Consider the following 19,356-nt stretch of genomic DNA (forward strand, 5'->3'; position numbering starts at 1 on the left):
CAGGCAAAGTTACTTAAATTCCAGGATCTGGTTAATTACAATACATCCATAATTTTTTATAAAGCTTTTACTAAACTTTTACCGGCAAATTTACAAACTAGATTTGAAATTCGAGAAAAGGTTTATAATGTGAGAGGCTTTGGAGAATTCAAATTACCCAGAACTCGAACAACCCGTAAAGGTTTTTGTGTGTCTGTATGTGGTGTGAAAATCTGGAACAGTCTGAGTTTACAATTGAAACAATGCAAAAATATTCATAGATTTAAATTTCTCTACAAACAGTTGGTCTGGTCACAGTATACTCAATGATGGGTTTTAGTGTGCTCTGTAATGTCTGTCCTCTTACCATTGCTGGTATGGATTCCAAAATAAAAAATAAAAAATAAAGTGTGCGTATGTATGTACATATATGTACTTGTGTGTGTAGATATATATGTATGTATATGTATGTGTGTCTGTTACTTGTAGTTATTACTGCCTGTTACCTGTGGTAATGCAATTTATAATTTATATATTCTGTATTCAGTTATGAAGGCTCTAATTGTTGGTTGCGAGCTGCCGCTTAGATGCTTGTATCTGCCCGGGGCTGTTGATGGGTCTGTATGCAATGATGGGCGTAGCTGCGGGAAGTTTATTGTTTTTTTTTGTTGATGAGTGAGTATAGGGGTGGGATTTAATAAGTTTTCTTCGTCCCACTCCTTTTTCAGGCAAGTTTTGTTTTTTGTTTTGTGTATTTTATGTTCAATATAGGTATTTGTTGTGCCTGAAAATGAATAAATAAATGAATGAAATGAAAATGAATGAAAAGGGTAGTTTTGCTTCTCCAGACAATTAAAACAAGCACAGCGCACTTGTTCTACCTCAGCAGGAATCAAACAGGTTTTTCTCCAGTCTTGTGTTGCTCTTCTGTAAACTGACACCACAGGCATAACCGAGCACGCCGCTTCCCTGAACCGGTCCTCAGATAACGGCCGACAGAGCGCCCTCCAGCCCTTGAGGTCAGTGTGATTGACAGATTACACAAATAAACAAGAGGGAACATATGAAAGCAGGTTCAAGTGAGGAAAGTGGTTACAGTAAACAGAGCAGCAGATGTGCTTCATGAAGGTTTTTATTAAAACATTTATTTCTTCGCTCTTGTGGTGTGTGGCGTGCAATGATATTGGCATTTCCACTTTTTCCTTCCATAATAAATATCTGTGCATCCATTCTTCAGTTTTCTTAACCGCTTATCCAATCTAGGGTAGCGGGGAGGCTGGAGTTGTCCCAGCTTTCACCTTATGTGGTCAATCGATATTTTTGGAAGAAAAATGAAAAAGGAAAAGCAACGATGGCAAATCAGCCATCAGAAAAAAGGTCACAAGGTCAGCCAGAGGCAAGACCAAGCAGGCAGCTGTTGGCTACAGCTGCAAGAAATCTAAATGCATTAGTTACAGCCAGATTTATTTTTTGTATTTCTGCTGTAAAGTTTGGCATTTTAACAGGTAGTCTTTGAAAACGGACTCACTTTTGGAGAAAACCTCAAGTGGCCATTAGAGGAACTGCAGCTGTGTACACTTCACTTTCATTTGGATGAAATTAATCCAATGCAACTCTAACGGGAAGAAACTTAAAATCGTCGCATCCCAAAATGCTGTACTGCTTCTTTAAGAATAAACTGCTTTCTTGTGTTTTGGAGACACAGCCGGTTGCTAGCGGATCTAATAAGAGAAAAAGAAACCCTAAGCTTTGTAATCACCAGCATTTGTAGCAACCAGCAGAAAGAACCAGAAACACGACACACAAAGCCACAAACCAGATAAAAGCTTTGCCACCTGCCAACAGAGTCACTAAACTGCACACTGCCATGCTCTCCCTGTCTGCACTTGTCCAGGCTTTAACTTTATTGTCCAACCATGTTTCACCGGAACAAGAACAAAGGAGGGATTCATCTCAGGAGAAGTGAGGTTAATGTATTAAATCCTCCGCTGCTCTTTCGCAAGCACACACTTTGTCATCGCAGGGCTGACTGGCTTCAGTGGCATAATAACATGGTTTGCTCTCAGGCTGAAAGAGTGCCAGGCCTCGTGGGACAGGCACGGATGATGGGAAGACGTTTGCAAGATGAGGTCATGGCAGTGTTGAAACAAGTCAGGACAGCGGATCAATTACAACAGAAAAGATTTCCATTTTCCTATTTGAAAAAAAAAGTTATGGGAGTCACCAGACGAGCAGCGAAGAAGCAGCCGAGCATCACAGAACCACAGGGTCAAAGTTCACAGAATTTATGAAGAAATATCCCCCATCTGTCCAAACACGGGTTATTTATATTTGAGGCCCCAGATATTTAAATACAGTGGAAGCCCGACTTACGAATGCCCCATTTAACGAAAAATTCAAGTTACGAAGGTACTTAACGGCAATATTTCTTCCCGTGTTACGGCAAAATGCCCGTGTAAAGAAATCCGCTGGCTCTGATTGGCTGAGCCGACAATGCCCACAATGCCTTCCGAATCATGTGACAACCCCCTTGGCTTTCGTACTTGCGCTTCGCTGTTCCCCTTGAATGACGTATTGTTGTTGCAGTTAGCAATTAGCCGATAGCCTATCGTTCACTCAAAAGGCGCGACGGGTGCTTCGACTTACGAAAGACCCTCGGGAATGAATTAATTTCGTAAGTCGGGGTTCCACTGTATTATGATTTAACCCCTGAAATTATTGCCAAGTCTGCATTTATAGCTCAACCTCATACCTGTTCTTAAAAATGTTTCGGTACATTTATAAAAAAATTTTAAAAAACTGAGTGTTGTCCGAAATAATGATTGCATGTCACACAGAAAACCTCTCAGCACAGATTCTGCAGCTTAACCTGACCTTCAAATATTTGTTTCATCAGGGAAGTCCTAACGAGGTTAGCAAACTCCAGGACATCAGCATTACATACTCTGTGCATGCATACAGACAAGATGACACTAATAGACACACATGTCACACAAAAATTATGACATGCATGAAATTGTATCAATCAAGCAAATCGTTATTTCAAACATAAGTATCAAATATATTAGAAAAGTGGTGATAAAAGAGTTTAGAATTTATCTTTACAATAAATACATATCAGTGTTGTTTTCCCTTTGTTTCTATGCAAGAGACAGGGCGCTAATGCTACAGTGTCACAGTCACTTAGTCAATGTGCTCGTGTCAGAACAAATTCTTTGGTAGGGCAATCAACGGTTTCATAGGAAAGAAAACAGATGATTTTACAGATGATCTATTCATTCAGAGGTCTGAGAAATGGACTACTAGTGAAAAACAAGCCCAAGTTTGCGCAAACCAAACATAACAGTGACATCTGGCTTAACTAATGTTTGCATCTACATGACGTTTCCTCTAAGTAGACTCCAAATTCACTGACATCATGTTAAACATTTCTGTTTTATTAAAACTGATTGCTTAAAATTAATATTTTCAACACATTTAACATCAACACTGGAACACTCTGTTTATGCTACGGATTGTACCTGTAATGTGATTACTGCAGGAATTGCTTTGTGTTGATTTTTAACTTTGCTTTGTGCCTTCAAAGAAAGATATTCTGTATACTCATTAGGGAAAGTTGTGAGTGGAACCGTACCCACAGGTGTTTATTGTTAACTGGTAATTAGGTGACATTTCAGGTCATTTTAAAGAGAAACAAGAAAATAAGGTAACAAAGTACTTTCTTTGGTGTACTGCATTACTTTAAGTACTGATTAATGCGTAACACTTTTTGATTAACGACCCCAACACTGAAACTGATAGTGGTCCCAGCACAGAGCCTTGGGGCACAACAGTAATCCAGTTTCAGCTGCACCCATCAACTTTCACACAGTGAGTTCCTGCTTGATGGACAATTTGAAACAATATTGTGACTTTAACGAAACAAGTGTTTAATTAAAGCCTCAACAATATTACAGCCGGCCATCTGCCTTGTTGGAGTGAAAGAACTCCAACAAGAATTTATTTTTTATTTTCTCCAAACAATAAAATTGATGTGATGATCCAAACTTTTTCCTGCAGTGGCATCAGCAGGTGAGAACTCCAACATATTGGCAAATGTCTTAATAAGTCTTCAGCGACTAGGAACTGAATTATATACATTAAAGGGCTCTCAGAGATGAACAACAGTTACCAGTATACATTCAACTTTGGATAAACTGGTGATCTCTGGTGATCCTCTTATTTTTTCCATCCAGCAACATCATTAAATTCTTAATTTTACCATTAAATCGGTGCTTAAATCAGGACCTAAATCCCGCAAACCATAAGCCACAGCTGCACTAAATTTATAGCATGCAAACACAGTAATCATTGCCCCTGTTCAACATCAGAATGTTACCTTGATGTTTTGCTTAGATCACTGCTATAGTAACTACAGGGGCAATAGCATGCCAGTAGACTCTGTAGTGTGTTATTTGTATTAATTCCCTTCCAAAACCTTGCATCATTACCTGGTACCCATAAAACGGGTTGTACTGAATTTATTTCTAGAACTGTGTCCAGGGAAAGAGAGGAAACCAAGGAAATAAACTTTATGCTTCTTTGTGCATTTAAATGGAGGATTGCAGCATCTGAAGCACATGTGCCTCTTGTTCCTCACCATGACAACGGCTCAAACATTTTTGACAAGGAAAATGTGCCTAAATATTTCTGTTCCAGCCTGGGGCTCTTGAATCAATAAACCTATGACACTCACTGTCCCTGGAGGAGAATATTAAACAGGCTAGAGCTGCCAGATCTCTTTCGAACTAGAAACAGAGCCGCCATGTCCTGATTCAAGTGATTCAAATGTCCTCAGCTCTATTCTGGTATCTTTTCATTCAGAAAAGGTTCAGTCAAAGACACCTGGACCTGCAGGTGTTTCTTTAGTTCAAAACAAATGATTATTTTAAATTTGAAGAAATCTACAGACAGACCGGCAGCTTCAAAAGCACTTCTGAATAACTGAGATTCTGCACAGTGTTTTGTAAGGTAAGTGCTTTCTCTCTTCTTTGTTTCAGGCATTTTAATTAGTTTCTTAGTTAGTGATGACAGAATAAATGCCAACTGAAAGTAAAGCAAAGAGATAAGAGAAGATATATTTCTGCATTGCAGTAAAAAAGTGGAACAAATCATCCCGCAGTCAGACACAAATAGTCTCGATTAGAACTCCAGCAACATCGCCAGAGACAGTAATCACCATGTTATGACTGGATCTCTGGGTGTCCAACCCCCCCATGCAGAGCACAAACAGACCACTTATCCCCGAAGTCTGGGAATCCTGCAGGTTTGCTTGCACACAGGCTTTAAAGGAGAGGGCGAGTGAGAAAGCTCCTGCCAGTAAAATGTAACCCAAAAAAGTAACTTCAAGCAAAAGTTTGTCATTACAGACCTCAAACTATTCTATAAATGTGGATCAATGGAAAATTAAAAGAACACAGGGACGCAGCAAAAGTGGAAAACAGAATCTTGTGCGATCGCTCCATGAGAATCCAAACAAATCCGGAACCCAGCAAGACCATCTATCCCCAAACAAACAAACACAAACTGTGTATCTGATTGCATCCAAACCTTTATTTTACATTAAAGAGGCAGAAAACAAAAAAGCAACAGGCGGAGAGGTGAGTGGCCTGAGAACAGAGAAGCTGGGAAAGCTTTTTCCATGTGAAAATGTCAGGGTGGACTTTTAACAAAGTTCAAATTACTTGAGTGATTCATGTCTCAAAATTACAAGATTTATCCTGAGAAATTAAAAGGTTATTCTCTGTGTCTACCTTAAATGGAACTTTTCTAACATTTTCCATGGAATTTAACACATGAGATGTTTTTACTGCATACATGTGTGACCGTGAACTTATTTTACTGCTAACAGTAAAATAAAAATGAAGCCCATGGCTCCACGTGTAAAAGTTCACCATCCACTGGCATGTAGCACCAAATCACAACAACAGTTACTTCAAGGTGCTTTATACTGTAAGGTTAAGACCCTACAATAATATAAATAATACACATCATCCGGGGAAGAAGGATTTCTTATCTAGTGTTGAATGCTTTGTTATGTTTTAATGTTGAGTGTATTTTAGTGTTGCATGTTCTTATTGTATTTATTGGATCTTCTCCTGGAGAGACTCCGCCCCCTGCTTTCCCTAATTACCCTCGCGGGGTAAGTCCCGTTGTAAAAATGCATAAAGACACCCCTGGTACATTAGGATGGCTGACTGTTGCTGCTTCACTGTGTTTAGCGGAAGCGGAGCTTGCGAACTGCGGAATCGACCTTTATTGTGCTTAGTTTTCTTTGAATTATTCTTTCCCCTGATCAGGATACATTTTTTTATGCTGTAAACAAAATATATATTTTATTATTTTAACCAGATCTTACCAGATCTTTTTATTTTTTTATTTTTTTGCACATGTCGAGGAGCGTGTCAGGCTACATTTCACTGTGTGTTATACTTGTATAACTATGCATGTGACAAATAAAGAACCTTGAACCTTGAACCTTGAACATGTCTTTCTGTTCCCTTCTAACTTACACCCTTGACACACATACTCTGATAACTCAACTTTTAGACCAACAGAAAATTGCTCAGTATGTAAACTTCAAGTCTGTAATAATCTAAAAACAGTACTTTCCACCTTTTTTACTTTTCCAACTAAATTTAGATGTAAAAGGAAGTTTTGGGGTGTTTTAAGGCTGTGACTGGATTAACACAGACAACTCTCTGCTACTTTCAGGTATAGTTCTCGTCAAAAGACCGCATTGATATATTGAACGTCCAAGGGAACTAAAACCTAGGTGATGCTACAAATGGCTCCTAACAAATTTAAATTTACAATAATGGGTGCAGTTTATGAGCTGAAAAAACAGATGTTGCCCTCACATGAGGGCAGATAGCAGGAACGTTTTTGGTTCCTGGGTTTTTAGGCTATCATTCGATGTTTACTGAAGTGAGAGCGATGAAAACCTGTCATCTGTTCTCAGAGATACGACCCCTGGAAACAGGAAGCCCCGCTGTGTTTACTTTCCCTCCATCCCTTTAATGAGGACAACCTGCAGAGGGAGGGAGAGTTCAGGGCCCCCATCACTCAGCAACTTACGCCACTCCAACTCCCTCCAAACATTCTTCGCTCTATCTCCCTGCACCATAAACACTCAGGAAACCCACCCAAGTGTGGGGGATTCGAAGGTCAGAGGTCGCAGCACTCAGGCTGTTTTGAGGCAGGTATGCCTCCTGGGTGACATCACTGCTGCGGGCTGAGCCAGGCCCCACCAAGCTGGCAGGAGGAGGGCAGTGTTTGTCTCCCACGCAGAGCTGATTAAAAACAGATCAACTGCCTGCCTCGACCCGATCCAATGATTTGAGCTCACACTGATGACATATTCTGTGTTTGTGTCCCTGTTGAGATCTATCGTGAAATAATATTTGTATCTAGTAAACAGTGTCAGCTTGTCAGATACACCAATCCTGCTCAGGTGGAGGAGAAAAGCTAAAATATTTCAGAGGTTTGCTCGCGTGGCATCGACAATGTTTTCCCCTCACGCCAATCGGTTGTTCCTTTAAGCTATGTTACGTGCTTATTACACAGGTATTTTTAAGATTAAACCTTTTCTTTGAGTTCTTCTGATCACACACATCTAGTGTTAGTGCCACTGAAAAGGGACATTATGGAGAAGTCTCTGCAGAGCTTGCATTTCTGATTGGTCTGGGTGATGTCACTGCCTGTAGTCCTGGCATGCTTTTGATTGAGTTTCAGTTTTGTTTCTATGCATACAAAGACTTTTTTTTTGTTTGTTTTAAACTTAAACGTTTTAAGCTTATCTTTATATAACAAACATGGAAAACACTATAAAGACTATTCATTGTTATGAGATAGCTCATGCCCAAGTAATCCTGAGTTGGACAGAAGGTTAAGAAAATGGATGGAGGGAGGTCTGGTTGCTTCATTCTTGGCAATGTAACATCAGTTTCCAAATTGTGCATGCCAGATTTTTGAATAAACTGTCCCAGAAGTTTCATGTTTTTAGATTCTTCTGTTTAAGAGAATTTTAAGAGGGCACAAAAGTAAAATGTTTGCATAAACAAGCGCTCCACCCCTGTGCTGACTGAAGGTGCACACACAGACTGTACAAAAGATGTTGCTATCAGATTTTAAAAGGGAAGAACTTTGATTTATCTTTAATGATCAGAGGGGGCGAATCTTCTGGTTGTACTGTCGTCAATAAATACTTCCAATTTAAGTTATTTGATAATAAATTTGTTATGAAATTTATGATCAGTCAAAAATATATTATCACGAGTAAGCTCACTGGCCAATGACCAGCCAATCAGTGTGGAATGCGTTCATTTTCTCAGTCGCACACTTTGCTCATCACATCCATCCCATTTTTAATGTGACCATGATGCTCAAGTTAAAAATGACTCTTTTATATACAGTCTGTGAGTGTTACCTATCTACAAAACAAAAGATTGATTCAGATTGTTGCCAACGAATGTTAAGTTGATCTAAGCTAATCAGTTAATGTTTTCCATGAATAAATTGACTCACTTTAAGTCACTCGAATGTTAATAAATTCCTAAAACATATGTGGGAATCTCTGAAATGATTATAGATCAAATAACAGGAGAACACATTTGTATCTGGAAGAAGACACTGGTGTAAAAACTCAAGAAATGTCTAAACAGTCTGGATGAAACTGACCTGTTTGATAACAAAAGACACAAAAATGCCAAGTGAATCACTGCACCTTCAATTTTGAGCTGTGCAGTCTTTCTGGTATTACGTCATTGCTTCCGTCAGCTCCCCAGACTAAGGACATCTGCTAAGTGGACTGAATCAGAGTGACACACTGCCTCCTCCAGCTGTTATCTGTGCATAAACAAAGCCTGAATACCGTTCTCACTGTGACTCAGAGGTTTACTCTGAGCCCCCTGATTACGACACCTCTAGAGTCGCCGAGGCACCACGAACGCTCGTAAGTGAATACTCAGCAATGTCAGGACAGTCTATGACAAATACATGCATCAGTTCTCTGTGGAGAAACTTTGAGTCAATGGAAAGTCTCCAAATAGAGAGATGAGTTCAGACATTTGTCAAGCATATGATGCATTTCCTTACACGACTTCAACAAACACAACTGGGACTTTTACAACACAGAAACACCTACTCAAACTCCAGCGTTCACAGATGGAGCTCAAACACTAGAGACCTGAGGACAGTCATCAATACATGCAAGGATTGTAAACCCAATCCAGATCACAGTGGACCCAAACAGATGCAAAATGCATAATCTCCACTGGGAATTCATTAGTTGAGCAATACTGTTATCCCAGAGTGACACATTCTCAAAGTTAAGAGTCACACATGCTTACAGGTTACGCTGAAATGACCAAGATTAAAACAAATCCACCTAAATGTGAATATAAAACATGGCATGAAAGAGCTGGATCTCAAATTTGCTTGAGAGGATACCTCTATGGACTGAGCTAACACTCGTTAATATGGGTCATGACTGACTTTATCCTGAGTCGCTGCAGAGACCGTTTTGGATGATGTAAAGTTTTGTCTTTACTTTGGTTTCCCTCGCAGCTTCCGTGGTGCACCAACTGCTCTGAAGGATGTTACCTCCTATTTAATTCAAACCGTCTGTTTTAAAACTCATCTGTACAGATGTGGCAAAACTGAAAGCCAAGTCAGCCAATAATTTATGTCTATGAGGGATAAAAAAAGATAAAACATCCTCCCTCTACCGCGTGAGTACCTCAGCATGTGAGCGTGCGTTATCATCTCTGTTAAAAACCACAGTCGCACTGGAACCTCACACAGGATGAAAAACAAAATCTTTCCCAATAGACAGGACGTGCTGCCACCCGTACGAGCCCAGAAAACAAAAGACTGACTCAGGTGACCTTTCAACTCTGACACTGGTCACTGACACCACTTCCCTTCTTGGTGAAACAGAGAAGCCCTGGGCGTGGGGCTCGCCTCAAACCTCCACACTTTACAGTCTTACATTTCCTTTTAAGTGTGTTTTTAATAGAAAATAATAGAGTACAAAGTAGATTTTAATATGATTCCTTTGTTCTTTTTTAGGTACACTGAAAGGAGGTAAGGCGATTCAAAATCCCTAAATCCCCCCAAAACCCTGCATGACCCAAAACACTCCCAGTAATCCCACTGTTCCCATTATGTTTACAGTACAAACACACACACTCTTTATCTTGATGTGCTGATATGAAACCCTTCAGTCATGCTCCAGAGCTTTACGGGAAAACCTCACATGTCCTGTTTATTGACTGAAGCAGAAAAAGAATGAAGAACTGAGTGAGTGAAATGTGAGTGTGTTTGTGTGGTGTTTAAATATTAACCCGATTCTTTCTCTGCGAAACAAACAGGAACCAGCAACACGAACGGAAAAACGGATCGACCACATACCTCATCAGGTTTTGTAAACCCTGTTTGCTGGAGTTTCTCCTCACCAGAGCGTTGGACATGCTTTCGCTTCTTTGCTTCTTCTGCTGCTTGGAAATCTTCTTTTCTCCCTGTGGTAGAAATAAAACAGACCACACCGGCCGCTGAGATTAGCTTTCTCCTCTTGTTCCAAATCGACAGTGAAGGCAGCTGTCTGTCCTGCAGCCGTATCAAAGCCCAGAGCTCAGAATGAGTGAGAGAGAGAGCGTGTGTGATACACTGTTAAAGACTCTTCACACACACACACTGTCTTATTGTTGTAAATCTCACCACAGTGCTCTCCCCTGCAGTGCTGGTTGGGAATGTCAGCAAGGCTCAGAGGGACTCCCTCCTCTATCTCTCTCTCTCTTTCTCAGAGGCTGGGTTTTTAGTCATTACACTCCCCCCCCCCTCCCACACACACACACACCTCACCCCCCTCCCTCTGTCCTACATGTGGTTTTCATTGAAGAGCTCAGAGCAGCAGGGCCCAACATCTCTCTCTTTCGTCTCTTTCTTCGCTGCCTTTCCCTGTTATTCTGGGTCATGTGGTCTCCCCCAGGGGGTATGAAAGATGATACCCTCAACACCCCACCATCAGCCCCCCCAAAATATTCACTACTGAAACATCCTCAACTCCTCCCCAACATTTCAATCCCCCTCCAAATGCCCTAACAGCACTTTATCACAGAAGAAAACATGGAATATAATAAAAAGTGTACACAAAAGTACTGATATTGGAGACAAATACAGCTTCTATGGATGCAAGGAGTTTTGTTTGGTTTACATACTATACTTGAATGTTCTAGTGACTTTTGTCCACCAGCACTAAAGCAGGAAACTATTCTGCAGAAAGGTGATAAGGCTGGATGACGTGCCCAAAAGGTGATATTCTCTGGTATTACAAAAAGGTAACTTGCAGTGTTGCAATTTCATGAGCTGCCACTTGAGGCCAACTCCAAAAAAAAGAGTCAATTTCAATAAACTCGAGTTTTAAAATGTCCAACTTCACTGGAGAAATAAACTTCTTTACAATGTAGGGAAAAAAGAAAAAGTGTTTTGGCTTCAGACGATTCATCTTGGAACTGATGTGGATTCCCGCCCTGGAGTGGATCTGTTCTTCACAGTCACAGGACCTGTGGAGGGGTCATGGTAAAGTCTGCTGAGGAATGGGGAACATCCACCTTTTAAATACCACGGGTGGTTTATTGTCTGTTAATTTAAGTCTACACTGAAAGCTGTCAATCTGTTAACCATGACTGTTATGATCCTCTAAGTTGCAGCTCCCTGGTCTCACAGGTACAGAGTATTAGGGCCACTTTAAGAAAAAGAAAATATTTTGCTTGTCATTTCAAGAATAAAGTTGAAATTTTGAGATTAAAGTCAAAAATTTATTTTGAGAAAAAAAGTTGAAATGCGTAACTGCCACGACTGCTGTGCCCTCTACAAAATACCTGGTGTGTGTGTGTGTGTGTGTGTGTGTGTGTGTGTGTGTGTGTCCAGTACTCTTAGGGGCCCTGGATGGCCTGGTTCTCCTGGAGACATCTCTTCTGCCTCTGGCTCCTGGGGGGGGCGGGCGCACACACACACGAACACACACACACACACACACACACACACACACACACACACACACATACACATACACACACACACGACAAGAACTTATGTGCCTGTGCATTTTCTAATTTTTGTATTCTAGGTGCTGTATGTTTGTTTTTCTTGTAGGTGCGGCAGTTGCCAAAATATTGTGCATTTCTGTTCGTACTCTATGCTTTTAATATCATCTCCTATCCCCCCCCACCCCTCCCTGCCTGACCTTTCTTAGACATTTTCATACTTTATACCACAAATAATGTAATACCTAAAATAACAAATAGAATTGAATACATGAGGAGCCTATAGAGGATTTATGATCTTGGAAAAGCAAAATGTGTTTGGCACAGCAGTGAATTCAGATCATAATTCTGATTGTAAAAGCAGCCACACAGGATTAAAAAGAAAAAAAACTTTTGTGCCACAAAGTTTGTGTGTAAACTACATGTGCCTACTCTCTTTCATTTCAACATGTATCCATGATCCTTAAAGGAGAATCACTACGAGCGATGAGATGAATGTGGATGGCAAGAAAGAATGTGGGTGCATGAGACCCTCAGTTGCAGACAGCTATACAGCCGATTGTTCCAAGTGTACTTTCAACTCCGCCTTTTTAATTAAAAAGCCCTTTATTCAGAAAAAGGTTTTCTCAAACTACTGTTCATTGCTGACAGGATACAGAGGTTTCATGAACCTTAACATATACTGTCAATACTTTATTTTAATTTTAAATCATTGCATCTACTGCGCTCATTTAAATATTGGTTTAATGCTACAGAAGAAACAGTGCCACAAGATTGTGTAATTAACAGTGCGAAAGACATGATTAGAGAAAATACAGAAAGAATCATTTTTCCCTTGAATGGAAAAAAACTGTTCCAATTGTGGAAATAATGATGGCATTGTAACCTTCGTCTGGACTGTGATGTCCACTCCGGCTGAACTCGTAGCCGTGTGCCCTTCAGACTCAGACAAACAAACTCTACGTTTTGGTCTTCGCCCACTTCTTCAAAACCCTCACACATTTACAACACACCGCTGTTGCTACAGTTACCAGCTCAAGCAGATCTTACTCAGTGGCACGTCAAACAAAAGGGCATTCTGGGAAGGGAATTCATGGTGTGGCGGCCCCCTTTCATGCTCAAGCTCATAAAACTGAGCAGAGAAGTGACTGACCTGAACAACCTTGACACTCGCACACTGTAAAACAAAACAACTCCCCCAAAAAACAGATCAGTTTTTTGCCAACTTACATCTACTGAGACTTGAAACCCAAAGCCTTGAAAAAAATTTAAAGAAGAAAAAAGGCCAGTTTTTTTTTTCTTTGAGAAACGGTGTGTACATCCTCTGGTCTCCAGAAGAAATGCATGAGAAGACAGTGCTTCATTAACCTTGATTAATGCTCTCAGTAAACTGGCTCCAAATACTAAATCCTCCAAGTGCTAAAAACTGCACTTATAACTGCCACCTGAAGCTGCCTCAAAGAGTCTTTCTCTGTACACTGTGCCATTTTAAAATGCCCAGTACAAATTTTTTGAGCCTATAGTTTTCCACTTTATAACAGCTCTATGATTAATGTGCTTTAATTAGTTTTAATTCTGTTTTTCAAAGAGTCTAATTCAGTACAGGAAGCCCTGGTTTTGTAGGCTATGAGAAAAAAAAAAGCAAGATTACATCTCAATTTTTTATTTTCTTATTTTAACGATTCATCTATTTGGATTTTGTTTGTGCTTCAAGTTAAGGTGATGACTCAATTTTTTAAACTGACACTCGTGCCAACACAGGGAGTTGTGGGGTGCGTCTTTTACATCCAGTATAGTTTAAGGTCTCATTGGGTAGTTTCAAGGTTTACTGAAACCAACCTCATTGGTCCATTGTAGCCAATAAAGTTGTTACTGTAGGAGGGAAACGGGCTTCATTCATTACATTCAGTCTCTAGACGCTAAACAGATGAAGGTAAAATCTCAAAAGTTCATAACAGACTTCAAACAATCTGTGGCATTAGAGTGGTTACATTCATCTTTTATATATTATGTTTATTAGAACTCTGAGCGTATAATTTACATCCACAAAATGTTTTAGTCCAACTGTTGCTGTGGAACGGATTCAACACAAGAGCTTACTGGAAGAAGTGGAGCCATTAATAAACTGTGGTGAAGTGTTCGAGTGTTTCCCCATCAGTTTCAGTCAGAATTCTCTCTACAAGCATGTGAGTGTTGGACTCTGGAGTGATGTTCTGTGGTAAGAGCTGTAGATTAATTCTCCCTGCGGTGGAGCAGCATGTTGGTAGATTTCTAATCTTTCCCATTTCATTGCTGGAGAAAGAGAAAAAAAGACTTGCATGAGGCCCGAAGTGTTTCGTTTCACAGCAGGATGCCAGGGCTGAACTTTTGTGGTTTCTGTAGAACTAAATGAAGCTCATGTGGATGATTTACACAAGTGGGGACATCCAGCTGTGAGTCAGACATTTGTTCTCCACAGTAAAATAGACTTTCTCCAACAAACATTATGAGAATAGCATTCATGTGACAGTTGATTGTCACATTTATCACATCTCTCTTTGCTATTTCAATTATCCAACATTTTAAGAAGTGCTTTAAGACTGATATGCCGACTTCTGGGTGGGTCTCGATGGCAGAGGAGAATGGCCAGACTGCGTCAAGCCAATAGTAAGGGAACAGTAGCGCGAACACTCATAACAATGAAGAAGATGCAGAAGAACATCTCTGAACACACATGTTGCATGCTACAGCAGCAGAAGACAGGACCAGACCAGGTCCAGGCTACAGCAGCAGAAGACCAGACCAGGTCCAGGCTACAGCGGCACAAGACCAGACAAGGTTCCACACATGTCAGGTAAGAACAGGAATCTAAGGCTAGAGTTAGAAGCTCACCAAAACTGGCTAATAGAAGACTGGAGAAAAACTCAGTGGGTTGATGACATTTCGATTTCTGCAGCAACATTCAGATGGTAGAGTCAGAATTTGGTGTAAACAACATGAAAGCATGGATGCACCCTGCCTTGTATCAACAGTTCAGACCACCGGGGGTGTGGTTTCAACCTAATAGAGCGCCTTTGGTATGTGATGGAATGGGAGATTAACATCATGGATGTGCATCAAAGTGCTATGCTATCATATCAAAATAGACCAAAATCTCTGAGGAACATTTCCAGCACCTTGCTGAATCTGTGCCACAAAGAATTAAGGCAGTTCTGAAGGAACAAGGGGTTCCGGACTAGTACTATCAAAAGGTGTGTCTAATGAACAGGCCATGGAGTGTATTTCAAGTCTGAGAACATCATCTTTGTCGTCTACACAGGGAGACCACAAAAGAAGCAAAGCAGCTCACATTTTTTCTTTTAAACATATTTTGGAAGCTTGTATTGCAGCTTTTTAAAGGTGGATCACCTCAGGAGAGGTTGTCCATTCCTACTGTATATCTCCTATTTGATTGTTTTTCAGACACAATAAGTCCTGCAAAAATATAAATTTCAATAAAAACCGAAATCTATTTTATGATTAATATGGACTAGATTGCACATGCAAATTGGTGATATTACTTCTTGTGCATTTTTTAAAATCAGACTGATATTTACATTATTAAATTAAAATTTACCATCAGCATACCACGCTGGAAGTGTACAGCTGAATATCTTATAGATAATATTGTACAAAGCCGCTCACAGACACAGGAAGCTGTGTTTTATCGCCTCCACCTTCCTCGCTGGAGAACAAACACTTCCATCCATCAGCAGAGACACAGCCCTCTCTCTGTGTTGGTTCACTTTCAGCTCAAAGCAAACAAATCTGAGCTGTGCTGTTTTGTATTTCTGAAGGTTATCTGGTTCTGCCAGGTATCGACCTGCCATTGGTCCATTTAGATTTACACTCTAGAGGTAAAATATCTTTCAGATGTCACACCTGGATTCAGTATCAGAAGCAGTTCTCACAGCATGATTTGCAAAGGTAAACTCATGGCTTGCTGGCTTACTCTTAAGATTTTCATTATGAAAGTACTTTTACAGAAATATTTAAGGGAAAAGGACAGAAGTCATTTTTGTTGTGTTGTTCCCAAAAGGAACAAGTTTGAACATTTGAACGTCCACATTTAATGGCAACAGTGTGTCTACCCATTCTGAATTTCCACAATAAAACCTGCAATTTCTCCTGAAAATCTCCTGTAATGTGTGTACCTCTCATGTCTTGTCTAATGTTACTCGGCTTTTCTAGACGGCATATTTGTCAAAGCGAACTAGCAGCAGGCAACCAAGATACAAGCAGAGCTGTATACCCTTATCGACGTCTCTTAATTGAACATGATTGACTGAAAGCAGGGTAAATGTTTAACATTTCAAAAGCAGATGAGCAAAATAGTCATTTCTAACATAAATAATATAATACAGCTCGCTCTGCCAAAACAATTAGTTATTTTTTCAAAAAGTACTACAAATCCTGCAGATTTTTTGGGCTGTGAGATTTAAAAAAAAAAAATCTGCTTATTTTCACAGAAGCAGGATTAAATCCGACTGCCAACTCTCCGCTTTCTGAGAGAACTGGAGAGATGTGTTGACCCAATAGTTGCAGGGGTCGTGCCAGCTCAGGGAGTGTTAACCTGCAACCCAGAATGTGTTCCTACCTCTCTGCTATCCAGTGCCAGGGCTGCTCTCATCACCTCCCACTCAGGGCTAGGCAGCGAATCTGAGATCTCCTCACCTGACACCAAAAAAACCTATCAACCCCAGGCTCTCCTTGACAGATGAGTTTAACACGGGAATTCAATCATAAGAAATTCGAGAACAGCAATCGGGAAGCACTGGATTTCATATAAGTGAGATGTCATATTTTTCAGGTTGTAAATTCAACATGTGAGGCCTTTTTGACTTCAGTGGGTTCAATTTTTCTTTTATTTTCCAGTTGGAGTCGAAAATTTTACAAACAAAACAATCAGCGCCGACTAAAAAAAATGTGCTGGGAGGTTTGGGTGCATAGATTTCTGGATGTTGTAGCCATCCACCCACAAACGTGGACAAGTCGCCAGTCTATCACAAGACTAACAGAGAGACAGAATCATTCACACCTACAGCAAATTTGGATCAACGATGAATCTAACAAGCATGTCTTGTTGGACTGGGAGCAGCAATGAGTTCCCTGAGAGAACCCGGAATTGATTGTTCCAGAATTAGTCTACTGATGTGACTCGACTACTGGACTCTCGTGAATAGCTACATTTCCTATGCACAAAATTTACATCGCATTGACCCACATGAATCCTTGCACAAGCTGCAGAAATAACTTGTAAATCCCCACACCCACAGCAACTCATTGTACAGCTGTGAATATCTGTGGAGGCATTGGGTTTCAGATTCTTCAGATGATTAAACCGTGGAAACAAACTGACAAGGGGAAAGATGATCCGAAAAAAAGAAAAAAAGATCTAAGGCTGAAGATGACGGAGTGAACATCTGCTTCTGGATGATACCGCCTCAGTTCTCTGAAGGGTTTGTGTGAAGGTATCACACATAAACCTGATATTAGGCCCATTTTTAAGCCCTTGAGGTGTTTTTACTCAAGAACATGATCACTTTGTTTTCTGCCTGTGGTGGTAAATAAAGACAAGTTTCCATGCCAGCAGAGATCTGCTGACACCCAGCTCATAATGAAACCTTTTTAGTCAGGATAAACTGCAGAGACTGTAGTTTTTCATTCAGCTGGGTGGCAAAGCGCCAAGGGGCATAGAAGAGATAGATCCTGAACTCTCAGCTTCGGACACTGTGGGGTTCCCTTGGCTGACATTCCTTTTCAGTTTTGCATGGTGGTCAGGGACATTGGCATGAGATTAGAACATTAGGGTAGTGAACCCAAACTTTAAAGAGAGGAACAGAGTGTTTTACAAACAGTTAAACAGTTAAGTTAGTCCATCGTAGTCATGAAGAAGCAGACCAGCTTTTTACCCTTGTTGGAATTGTGATGGGAATTTTATTCAGTCTGTGTTTTGCAGACTGGGAGAATGAATATGACAATGTTTCTTAATATTTTTTCAGAGATGTCGCAGGAGCATGTGGCGCAGGACCACTGCGACATAACATCACTCTCTAATAATCAAAGCAAGCATGGTACATCTATACTCATCACCATGGATTATCCAATATACAGTGCCCGGGTCATTACTCATAGAAAGTAATGCACTGTTTGTTTGTTTTTAAAGGTACAGTAAGTTTTTTTTGTTTTTGTTTTTTTAGATTAAGCAGAAAAAAATAACATTGTACTATACATTGCTTAGTGTGTAATTATGTCTTCCAACAAACTGATACACACTCGCACACTTAGAAATTATATATTAAAACAAACAGAGGGCACTGAGGAGTGCTACCAACTACTCACCTGAGCTCCTATACAAGATGGTGCAGTCTACACTCTGGGCCCAGTAGCTTTACCCGCATACTGTAAGTGTGGGAGGCCTCAGCGACGAGGGCTAACTTCCTGACAGATAGAGATAAAACTAACTCCAAACAAAAACAAAGAGTAGGTTTAATAATAAAATAAAAATAAAACAGGTGAATCTTTGAAGGCATTAACCAGGATCCAGCACAATCCAAACAAAAATGGGTGTCAACACACAGGTTCACAGATCTCAACCACTCTGGGATTCCACATATAGTACAATTTGTTTGACTAACATAAAGATCAAAGCTAAAACAAAAGGCAGTGAAATAAACATGAATGTGTATAAGGTTGTTTTGGGTATGTTAAATTATGTATTTCAGCTACATACCATAAACACCAGAGAGAGAAGCCACAGGTGCCTCGCATCAGGCCCTAGTTTGAGATTTGTTTGGGAAGGAGTTAGAACTCAGGGTGCGTTCATGAAAGCGTGTTCGTGGTAATGCATTCTCCACCACAAACATCACAAACAACAAGTACTGAAAACAAGCCAGTGGGTGTGTCTGTATGGGTTTTTCTTTTCTTGGTTTTCCAAGTTGGGATATAGTCTTTTTTGAAGTCCTCATCTTAGGAATAGTTACTGGTAAATATTAGTAAGTCCAACAGAGGGGGGATGTTACTGCTTTCCATGCAGCTCAGATTCCACTTAACTCAAACTCTGGACCAATGATCATGTTCATAAATCAGTTCTGTCTGAAGAGGTAAAGTTGTGTACAAAATACTCATATAGGCTCTGACCAACTGGAAAAAAGGCTAATGGCATCATAATAGTTTTTATTCTGTTTAAAGAATGAAATCTGAAGTAACTTATTTCGAGAAATTAACCTGGGTTATTTGTCTCTTGTGTTTCAAACAGCACAAGAACTGACTG

The 19,356-nt window shown here is 40.2% G+C and overlaps 1 protein-coding gene across 3 annotated transcripts in view; it reads right to left on the reverse strand.

The window, feature by feature from the left end:
• Nucleotides 1-10,792, reverse strand: part of lsp1a (lymphocyte specific protein 1 a) — a 44,164-nt gene extending 33,372 nt beyond the window's left edge. For all 3 annotated transcript variants that reach the window (XM_085360179.1, XM_085360178.1, XM_085360177.1), the window contains exon 1: nucleotides 10,432-10,792. In XM_085360179.1, coding sequence (XP_085216305.1) covers nucleotides 10,432-10,490 — 59 coding nt within the window. In that variant the 5' untranslated portion in view covers nucleotides 10,491-10,792. The remainder of the gene's footprint in view (nucleotides 1-10,431) is intronic.
• Between the last annotated feature and the right edge of the window lie 8,564 nt (nucleotides 10,793-19,356).

Source organism: Diplotaxodon limnothrissa, linkage group LG7 (assembly GCF_057381915.1).
Source record: "Diplotaxodon limnothrissa isolate DT_005_m linkage group LG7, D_limnothrissa_male_GT1.1, whole genome shotgun sequence".
NCBI lineage: Eukaryota > Metazoa > Chordata > Actinopteri > Cichliformes > Cichlidae > Diplotaxodon > Diplotaxodon limnothrissa.